The 11,343-nt window shown below is 37.0% G+C and overlaps 1 protein-coding gene across 1 annotated transcript; it reads right to left on the reverse strand.

The window, feature by feature from the left end:
• Positions 1–780: 780 nt before the first annotated feature.
• LYSMD3 (LysM domain containing 3) lies at positions 781–11,079 on the reverse strand. The gene is made up of 3 exons (XM_029942596.1): positions 10,909–11,079; positions 7,800–8,062; positions 781–2,688 (listed from the first exon to the last, which is right to left on the reverse strand). Exons 2-3 carry the CDS (start codon positions 8,052–8,054, stop codon positions 2,023–2,025), a joined length of 921 nt encoding a protein of 306 aa, XP_029798456.1. The 5' UTR covers positions 8,055–8,062; positions 10,909–11,079; the 3' UTR covers positions 781–2,022.
• Positions 11,080–11,343: the final 264 nt, after the last annotated feature.

Genomic DNA, 11,343 nt, shown 5'->3' on the forward strand with positions numbered 1-11,343 from the left:
CTAAAATTATTCTAGATCTGTTAAATGCTTAGGAATTTTTTTTTCATTTAAAATGACCCTTAAAGATTATAATCTAAAATTCTACATATAAGATATATATAGAATTACATATAACTCAAATGTATAGAAAAAGGAAACTGCTTGATTGTGTCATATAGATATGTTCTATCTCCTTCAAGGAAGAGGACATTCTGCAAGACTGATATGGTTATTAATCAAGTATACAATACACTTCACTACCTTAAGTAGCTTATTTTGGAAATCAGACCTGCCATAATTTCAAAGCACCACTAGCAACAAGGAATCACTGACTCTGTAATCTCATCAATTAGATGTAAACAAAGTTCTTCATTCCACCCTAAAATAATCCATTTTTCTTCTCGAAAACTTGATTTTTCAGCAGGCATAATAAATACAATGTAAACTGACCAAGTTAACACTGAACATAAAGTAGAAAGATGATACATATTTTCAAGATGCCAAGGCACATTAAACAATTTTAAAATTTCAAATTAAAGAGTTACTCAAAAAATGGTTTTGCTACAATTTCCAATATTAACATATTTCGTTAATTGTCTAAGGTCTTTTAATATACACAAGGGCTTTAATGTTTGACTTCTTTGTCCTGTCTTTTTATGATACTTTGCTCCTGCAAGTACGTAAAACCTCATTTACCATATATACTTACTCATCCCACTTGTTATCAATATTGGAGTTTGAAATATAAAATGACTGGTCAAAAGCTGAAACATTAAAACTAAGTAAATAATGCCCAGAAAATGAAGTGGTATTATATACCTAAAGGTACATACTTTATTATACACGAAACAAACAAAACAGACTCCACCAAGTCTTACTTCTAATGAATCATTTTGTTACATTTTTCAACACATACTTTAAGAAATTAAATGATGGAAATCAGTATGCAAATGATGCTTATTTAGCCAGACTGTGTCTGATCCACAGCAAATCTTAAGAAATAGCACTATCAAGCCCTTTCAAGTGATCCACACACCTTTGGCCTCTGGTTGCCCAATTTGATGCTACAGTTCAGAGGGGAAACGGTTCAAGTTGAACATTTTCTCTTTGAAAAGCATAGGTTAAAGGATCAATAAATAATTTGTCTGTTACTCCTAATGTAAAAAAGTTCTCTTTCATCTTTGCTTTTGATTAATGAACCACTTTCTACAACATACTTCAGAGGAAGACAGTGAAAATTTGTTTTAACCCCATGAAGTTGTGCTTGATAGTGAAGGTGGAGACGAATTTATAAAGCCTATGTTATGAATCCTACTGGACCTTCTGAAATAATACTTAATTTTAATTCTAAAAATTAAATTAGCTTAAAGTATTATAAGGCATTAAATGTAATTAAGGCATGTTACTACACGTAACACAGCAACAACTTATCACAGTATGTGAGGGTTTATTTCCTAAATAATGCAAATCTGTATAACACTTTTCATTAAAGAATTACAAAAGTGCTTTCAAATAACAGAAGCAAATATAATCACTTAAAAAACAGAAGCAGAGGCAGCAAGCTTTAAGAGACAAAGATTACTTTTAGCTCTTGACCTAATCCAGTGTTCTAGTGACCAAACAGCAACTTCCCAACCATAACACATTATTTGGGGGGGCTTATAAAAATTATTTTGCCTAATATATTTGACATTAATAACCTCAAGCCAAAAAATAATTACCTGAAAAATAAAACTTAAACAGAACCAGTCTTAAATATGAAAAATGATACATTTTCCAAGTTAAGAACTTCCTAGACCCATATTTAAATTCATTTCTGCTTTAAGCATTGATACAAGATATTTGGATTTATAATTCTCAGTATCAACAACTAGCAACTGTAGAAATTTTATTCTCAATTTATTTGTAAATGGCTCCAAAAAAAGGGTGAAAATAAAAGCATCTTCAATCTCAACTTCTGCCTTTAAAGTGGTTACTGAATATAATTGATTCACCACACTCCAGATACACGTGATCACTAACATTGTAAATATGAGCTAACTGCTATGTTTTGTGCTGAGCAGCAGGTGACTGAGAATCTTGACTATAGAGTTTATGATCATGTTGGCCAAAGGCTATTCCTTTAGTTGGACCAATTCCATTTTCCATTTCTCTCTGTTGTGACGGGGGTGTGACTCCTGAATGCAAATGTGAGGAAGAATCCACTGTTGAATGATGACTAACATCCACTTTAGCTAAAATTTCATAATACAGCAAATAAAACACTGGTGTTATTATACCTACTATCAACATTATCACTACAGCTGTCCACCACCCTATTCCCCAGTCTGCTCCATAATAAGGATCCTTACGTTGAATATTTTTGTTATCAGGTTCAAAACGTATTTGTTGTGCTGTTAAAGCAGATACCACCTCATTAAGGTTCTCTCTTTTGGTGTCGGTACATTTTACTATTTGTTCTATATCTCGGTCTACCTCTTTTAAAAAGCTACCAGCAGACTCACTGGAAGAAAGAGAATCATTAGATGGCAAAATTTCCTGTTGTTCTGGAACAAACTGAACAGATGATGGACGTGAAGCCTGTCTTCCTTTTGGAGGATAAAGTGTTTCAGTCAACGAACTAAACTTTTTAACTGGAATTTTGATAGACCTAAGGGCAAAAAAATCTTGATCGCTGATGAGATTATTAACCCTCTTGATATCTGCTACCTGTAAAAAAACAAACAAAATGCAACATTCAACTGAATTCTCAATCAAAACAGAGGTAATAGTATTCATTCATTCCATTACTTTTGGAAAGGAAAAAAAGGTGGAGCTTAATTAGTAGTAGTATTAAGTTATCACACCCAAAGAGATTTTATTTTATTGGTGGATAACAGTTTTACATCACTCTTGATCTACCAGTCTTAGGAAATCACTAATTACTTTTTACTATCATTCATGTATTATTAACACAAATGTTAGATATTTAAGTAGATCCTGGAATCCTAGGATCTTTCTCTTTGTACATCACACACAAATATCACGCTTCTACTGTTTGTAAACAATTTGAGAAGAAAGGATGACAGTGTTTATGTTCTTTTCTTCCAGTTTTGCAATTAGATTATAAGGAAATGTCAACTTATCCAACTAAAACTGCCATTTTTTTTTAATGTTTTACTTATTTTTGATTAAAAAAACACAGATTTTATACATGGTGACATTGAGATGACTAAAATATCCAGGTGGAAGCTATCTAACAGACAGTTATAGCTATATGTCTGAAATTCCAAAGAATGATCTCATCTAGAAATATTAACTTGTGGATTATCAGCAAAAAATGGCAAGTGAAGTTACAAGAGTACACAGAATCACTAAAAAAGACTGGGAGAAAAATAAATTGAAAGATCTCTGAGGAATGCCAACATTTGAGGGTTATGCTGAGTAAGAGAAATCTACAAAGGAGATTAAAAAAGAGTGGACAAAGGGTGGCTGGCTGGCTCAGTCAATAGTGTGTGACTCTTGGAGTGCCTGGGTGGCTCAGTCGGTTAAGCCTCCGGCTTCGGCTCAGGTCAGATGTCACGTTCATGGGTTTGAGCCTCGCATCAGGCTCTGTGCTGACAGTTCAGAGCCTGGAGCCTGCTTCCAGTTCTGTGTCTCCTTCTCTCTCTGCCCCTCCCCCTCTCATGCTCTGTCTCTCTCTCTATCAAAAATAAATTAAAAAAAAAACAAAAAAATAGTGTGTGACTTTTGATCTTGGGGTTGTGAGTTCAAGGCCCATGCTGGGTACAGAGATTACTTAAAAATAAAATATTTAAAAGCAAGGAGTGGCCAAAAAAGCAATATACAATGGTGGTTAAAAGCATGAACTATCTGGGTTTGAAGGATGGCTCTAACATTTTCTAGCTTTATGATCTGGGGCAAGTTGTTTAACCTATGTGCAATTCAATTTCCACATATGTAAAATGACAGTTATTGACACTACCTACCACATAGAGTTTTGCAAAGATTAATAAATTAAAACGTATGAACATTCAAATAGCAATATTTATGCAAATATTAGCTGTTATTAAGTATTACTAGTAGGAAAATCAGAAAGCTGAAGAATCAAGGTCAAACAGAGTTTTTAGGAGGGAGTGTTGACTCAAATGCAGATTCCTGATCAAGTTCACTAAAGAATGAGTTCCTGTAGGAAAAATCAACTCCCTAGAAGTGTGTATGTGGGAGGAGGATGAAGAGAAAACTGAGGCCTAACTAGATGAGACAATAAACTATGTGGAGTTATTTTTAATTTTTTAACATTTATTAATTTTTGAGAGGGGAAACAGAGACAGAGTGTGAGGCGGGGGGAGGGTGAGAGAGGGAGACACAGAATCTGAAGCAGGCTCCAGGTCTGAGCTGTCAGCACAGAGCCTGACATAGGGCTCGAACTCACCAACTGCGAGATCATGACCTGAGCTGAAGCCGGACACTTAACCAACTGAGCCACCCAGGCACCCCATAAGTAGTCTATTTTTAAGTGATAAATCCTTTTCTAAGGTTCACCCTTTTTTTTTTTTTTTTGCTGGTCGAGGTCCTGGCAAAAGGGAGCATTGCTTAACTCCCCTAAGTCTGTTGTATCAATCTTTCCTACTGTAGATAAGACTTCCTTTAATGTTAAGCTAACTGCCTTTTCATCATTCTTCATTTTAAAAGGACTCAGCTGAATACCCCCAAATAATCCATGTAAACTTCTTCTCTATCATTATTACACATACTTTAGTCTAAGGGCTGATCACCTTCACTTGAATTATTCCAATAACCTCCTTATTGGGTCCCCTCCAACTCACCAGCAGGTTTCCCTACCATTTTTTAGTACTCTTGTTAAACCTTATAGCAGTGCTCTTACTTTATAGATAAAACTTTTCCTCAGTTATCCAAAAGTGCTTCATCCCAATCAGTCTATGCCACTCATTTTTGAAACACTTCTTAAACTACCTCTGTTGTTCATCTTATTTTCTCCTTAAAATCTTTTCCATATCACTGTCCTATACCTTTCTCCTCATACACTCATAGTCACATATTTTCTTCTTTTCATTGGAAATATGACCTATTTTTAATCATTCAGATGGCATTTCAAACTTCTTCTAAGACAATTTATCAAGTTCGTTAAAGAAAAATCCATGTCTTTCTCTAATAAAGCTACTGGACCACACTCTTCTCTCGAATCCCCACCTTGGTAATTCTAGCCTTGCCCCTAATTTTAAATCTTGGTTACTATCCATCATCAACCTTCCAAAGCACATTCTCTACAAAATATGAATTCACATGTTTATTCATGTTAAAAATTAAATCCAATAAACTATGAAATACTTATGATACTCATGATTCCTGAGATCAAGTCCCGTGTTGCGCTGCACACTATCAGCTTGAGATTTTCTCTCCCTTTCTCTCTGCCTCTCCCTTGCTCATGATCATACAGGCTCTCAAAATACACATTTGAAAACAAATAAATTTTTATGTATTTATATCAACAAGTTTATAAATATGTATGATTTTATTACAGAGAGCTATGACAGGTAACCAGTAAAAGGCTTTCAAGTACAAAAATATATATTATGGAAGGCTGTGGGGCGAGGATCAAAATTTTAATCATAAAGAAAAAGGGATGATAAAACTTTCATGCTACTAAAAAGACTGCATATACATTGGGTCACCTGGGTGCCTCAGTCAGTTGAGGGTCCAACATTGGCTTAGGTCATGATCTCAGTTTGTGAGTCAGAGCCCCACACTGGGCTCTGGGCCATCAGGACAGAGCCTGCTCTGGGTCCTCGGTCCCCCCCACCCTCGCCGCCCCTCCCCAGCTCATACTCTCTCTCAAAAATAAATAAACATTAAAAAAGAGAGACCAAGAAAGAGTGCATATAATGAGTACTCTAACAGTCTTACTTTTAAATATCAATAGTGACACCATTTTCAAAATTATATCCTTTAAGCCATTAGGAAGTATTTATATTCACTTTAAAATGTGCTACAAGGTATACAGTACATATATTTCAAAACTGTACTGGGAGTATGAGAACATAAAGTTTGAAAAAATTTTCTAACAGTTCCATATCAATGTGTTTACATGAAAACAGATTCCACACTAAGGATGCAAGAGGGACATAATGTCACAGACATAAAATGGATACAAAGACAGAGTTTAATATTTTTAAAATAAAAAATGTATCTTCCTTTCTATCAATCAACCCTCCTTTGGGGAATCTATTCCACAAGAATAAGAATAGTAACATTTTTTTTAATTAAAAAAAAGTTCTTTAATGTTTTTTTCTTTTTTTTTTTTTTTTTTGAGAGACAGAGTACAAGTGGGGGAGGGGCAGACAGCCAGGGAGACAGAATCTGAAGTAGGATCCAGGCTCTGAGCTGTCAGCACAGACCCCAACCCCATGAACCTTGAGATCACGACCAGAGTCAAAGGTGGACACGTAACCAACTGAGCCACCAGGCGCCCTATATATCATGATTTAAAGATTCAGTGGTGATGATGATATTTACCATACAATTCAAAATACGGAGAAAATCCTGACTATGTGATAGAACAGCTTAACATTATGGTATATCCACACTATGGAGTATTATATAACTTTATAAAATGAGTTAGATCTGTAAGACAGTGAGGCATGTCTATGATATATTAAGAAATAAGGGGTGCCTGGGTGGCTCAGTAAATTAAGTGTCTGACTCTTGATTTTGGCTCAGGTCATGATTTCATGCTCCATGAGATGGAAACCCTTGTCGGGCTCCACAAAGACAGCTTTCAGCACAAAGCCTGCTTGCAATTCCCTCTCACTCTCTCTGTCCCTCTCCTGCTCGTGTTCTTTCAAAGTAAATGAATGAACATTAAGAAAAAAAAGAAGAAATGAAAAAGGCAAAAGCAACTTGCAAAGTAAGAAGCATAGTATAAACCAAATTTTTAAATGTTTTATATATATATTTTTTTTTTCTTTTTATTGAGAGAGAGCAAGCGAGCGAACATGTATGCATACATGAACTGGGGAGGGGCAGAGAAAAAGAGAGACAGAGGATCCAAAGAGGGCTCTGCCCTGACAGCAGTAAGCCAACATGGCGCTGGAACTCATAATCTGTGAGATCATGACCTGAGGTGAAGCTGGACACTCAACTAACTGAGTCACCCAGGCACCCCAAACCAATTTTTAAAACACAAAAATCAAGGCACCTGGATGGCTGTTGGGTAAGTGGGAACTTTGGCTCAAGTCATGATCTCACAGTGCGTGGGTTCAAGCCCCGCGTCAGGCTCTGTGCTGACAGCTCAGGGCCTAGACATGCTTTAAATTCTGTGTATCCCTTTCTTTCTGTCCCTCCCCAGTTTGCACTCTCTCTCTTTCTCAAAAATAAACATAAAAAAAATTTTTTTAACAGAAAAACAAAAATCAACAACACCCCAGGCATTTTAGATAGGATATGTATTTATATTTATATATTACATATATCCATATTATTTTTATAAGCATGAAAAAAAGGCATGGAAGGAAGCACACCAAAGTGTGTTATTTTAGGAAGTTGAGACAAAGTTTTTCCTTATGTATTTCTATATTCTCTTACAACTTAAGTAAAGAGAAAAGATAAGACATTGCATGTCTTTTAATACTGAAACTAGACTCATGGATTTAGAAATAAACAGAAATCCAAGTATTCACTTAAAAATTTAAAAAGTTAACATCTACCAACATGATAAAGGAAAACACAAAGATAAAAGAGCACAGAACTTACTTCAATTTGTGCTAATAAACAAATAATTTATTTTGGATAGCATTATGCAAAATAAAATTCAAACTTACCGTACAACAGTACTGAAGGGCTATTGCATTTAAAGTATCTCCTTCCTGTATATCTTTTGTTAATACTATAATGTCATCAAGTCTATCTCTTGATGTACTTCTTCGTATTTTCTCTTTTCCTCTGGATCGAAGCTCATACACTTCAGCATCCTCTTCCAACACGTCACTGTCTGTACAATTGCCAAACACATGTATTTGACCACTTGAATGAACTCCCGGAAGAGGAAAAGTACGATTCTGATGTCTCCCTGCCATGTCAAAATCTGAGAAGGAAAGAAAGCAGAGAAAACCCTGGAATGTAGCTGATCCATACGACTTGAGTTACATGAATCTTACATTCAGGACACATTATATATATAATTTTAAGAATGACTTTAATTATTCAAAAATTAGGTTTGAGTTTTAGAGATGTTAAAGTGCAAAGAACGTATCTGGCAGCAGAAACAATGAGGGCGAGGAAGAAGTAATCCGTTCTTATAAACTATGTATCACAAAAAGTAGAGCTGATAAACATTTTCACAAAAGTAAACTGTTATTTTTTAAGGTCAAAAAATTAAACTCCCCTTATTCTGCGTTTATGAATAAAATTAAGGTAATATTTTTATATTATAAATTAAAATTTTCTGATCATATATGTACTATTTATAATTCTGATAGAATCAAAGTACATGTTTTATATGTACAAACAAAACACTTTAATAAATCCAATATTCTGGCTTGTTCAGCATTTTAAGTTAATATGTCTTTTGTACTACCTACCCACCTTCTTGGATCAAGCGGACTTCAGTATTTATATTTGGTATAGTATATGCTTTCTCTATAGGTTATAATTTTGCCCTAGACTAAGGATTCTTATTCTTTGGAAGCTTTTCACCATTTATCAAAGTCCTCATCCAACTAAATTTATGGTCCATAAAGACTGAATATATTTTAGATCGCTACATTTATTTCTACTTCAGACTGAGCACTGGCCTAAATTAAAGCAACCATCAATAAGTGGACATCAATGAGTATGTTTTGTTTACCTGTATATGCGCTCTCAAGTGACTTTCATCAAGCTGGCCTATTCTCATTAAAAACAAAAATATAAAAAAACAAATTCTAAAGGCCCTGTTCTAGCTTCGTATTAAATGTTCACATAAGAAAGGATAGTAGATTGCTTTCAGTTATTGTTATAAAAGACTGAAAGAAGTAGACAAGGAGTAAAAGGCATTTTGGAGATCAAATACTTAGGACTTAATATTGTGACTCAGATATCAAAACAGGAAAGAAGTTAAGAATCATGCCAAGATTTCTGATTTGCATCACTGAGTAAATGGTAATACCAGTCTCTAAAATATCAAACACTGGAAAAAAATCAGGAGGCTGGACTATGATTATAAATTCCTCTAAGATAGCCCAAAAGACTGTGGAGCAGCCCAGTGGTCTAAACAGTCAAATTCAGAAAGGTCTGGGTTAGAAATATAATTTCATGACTCACGTGCACAGGTAGAAACCGAAGCTGTATGGGTATAAAGGAGATTACCTAGAGAAAGTACAGAATAAGAAAAGAGGAGCCAAGACTGAGCCTTGAAGAACTGCTACATGTAGTAGTATCTGGAAAGGAAAATCAGCCAGCAAAGAATATGGAAAAGGAATATTCAGAAGAAACCAAAAAAACACTGTCATGGAAACCAAGTCCAAATGGTATATTAAAGGACTTAGTTCAGTTGTGAATACTAAGTGAAAAAGAGGAAAATACCAAAAAAAAAAAAAACAAAAAAAACAAAAAACCCAAAAAAACCTCCAAAAGTCTAAATTTGTAGTAAGGATGACAAGAGATTACATTCTGTATGTAGGCACATACATAATTCATGGAACTATTTCATAGAATTGAATCCGACTCTCTAAAACCAATTTCTGACTCTACTGTCCAGCACCAATAATGAAATGCTTTAAGAACTCAAGGGTTTCTATTAGACCAACCAAGATAACTAATAGCTATAAATTAACTAGATTCTTCAAAGTTAAGAACCATTTAATATACAGTGATTTAAATGTGGCTATACTGACCCAGTTTTGCGGCCCTTTAGACTTTTCCTCCCTAATAACTTTTTCTTAGAATCCCAACCTGGTTTAGTACAGTTGAAATCCACTGAGCAATGCCCAAAGCCATTTTACATATGGCTATCAAACTTTCGCCACCCTGTATTGCTAAATACTAAATAATTCGACTAGAACTTCATCTCACTATCTCTTCACTCTCCTGTGTAACGAAGGGCAGACAGAATACCACAAACTGGATACTGTTTTTGAATACTCAAGAATTGGTTGTTTCTAATGGAAGTGGAAAGCTAGACACAGGCCCAAGCAGATAATTATCTAAGTCAACTATACAGAGAGCAGAAAGTACCTAGTATTCAACTCATCTGGCTCAATTTTCTTCACTTGTCTTAATTATTAGGGATGGAAAAAAGCCTGCATGCTACCTAAAATATAAACCATCACTAAAAGTAATTACCAACGGATACGTTTTTAAAGATTCAGCCAGCTCCCTCTGTAACTGAAAATGGTTTCCCCAACACCTTCATAATTTATAACTGTTGTTGGGTGTTTTGCTTTGACCTTCCGTAACCAGAGAGCAATAAAAGGGCCATAGGGTACAAGCTAGTACAGCACTGGGACAGTATTAGAGGAACTGTGCCGCCAGGGGCAATTCAGTTTTTAAAAACTTCTCTTCCTCTCCATTCCACACACCTAGATTTCTCTCCCTGTTTATATGATGATTAAACTTCAGGGTTTTACGCCACAACACCACACTTGGGCGGTGTGGACGAGATGCTGTCAGCATATATTGTTGTGGGGGAAATGTAGTGTTTAGGTTTTAAATGCGTGGCTCTGAGAAGCAGACAGGTAAGAGTCCTTCCTCTGAGCCTCAGTTTCCCCGAGAGTGTAGAGAGGGGCTTCAGTGGGGCTGGTAGCGAAGATCTCCTCTGCCTTAGGATCTCCTCCATGCAGGCATGGATCCGAGTCCCAACCAGCCGCCCGGGCTACACCTGCGGCCGAGGGCTGCCCGCCATCTCCAGCAAGAGCACAGCTAGGGCCCAATCATGCCGACCGCCATCTTTACCTGTTCTGTTAGCAGCGGGGACGCAACGAAAAGCCCGCTGTCAGGTCCGCCGCCGCGGCTCCCGTCCCGGGCAAATTCATGACCAACCCTGCCTTTTTGGCCGCCCCTGGCCTCTGCCGCCACCGCCGCCAACGTCTCTGCCTTCCGGGCCGTACGCCGCCGCCACGTCCGCAAACCTGCGGTGCGTCATCGCGTCAAGTGGGCGGAGGTGGGCAGGAGTTGGGGAGGAGGAGGAGGGCGGAGGTGGAAGGGGCGGGGAAGGAGGAGGGCGGGGACCCGAAGGCGAGACAAGACTGGGTGGCTTCTCTACCACTAGCCGGCGCATGGCGCGCCGGCGCAGAGATTCCTGGAGAGCCCGGGGGCGGAGCCCGAGTTCCAGCCCCGCCTATGTCTCCTCTCCTGCCCCAGCTCCTTCACCCGCTGTCGTAGCAGCTT

The sequence above is a fragment of the Suricata suricatta genome, chromosome 6 (genome assembly GCF_006229205.1).
Source record: "Suricata suricatta isolate VVHF042 chromosome 6, meerkat_22Aug2017_6uvM2_HiC, whole genome shotgun sequence".
Taxonomy (NCBI): Eukaryota; Metazoa; Chordata; class Mammalia; order Carnivora; family Herpestidae; genus Suricata; species Suricata suricatta.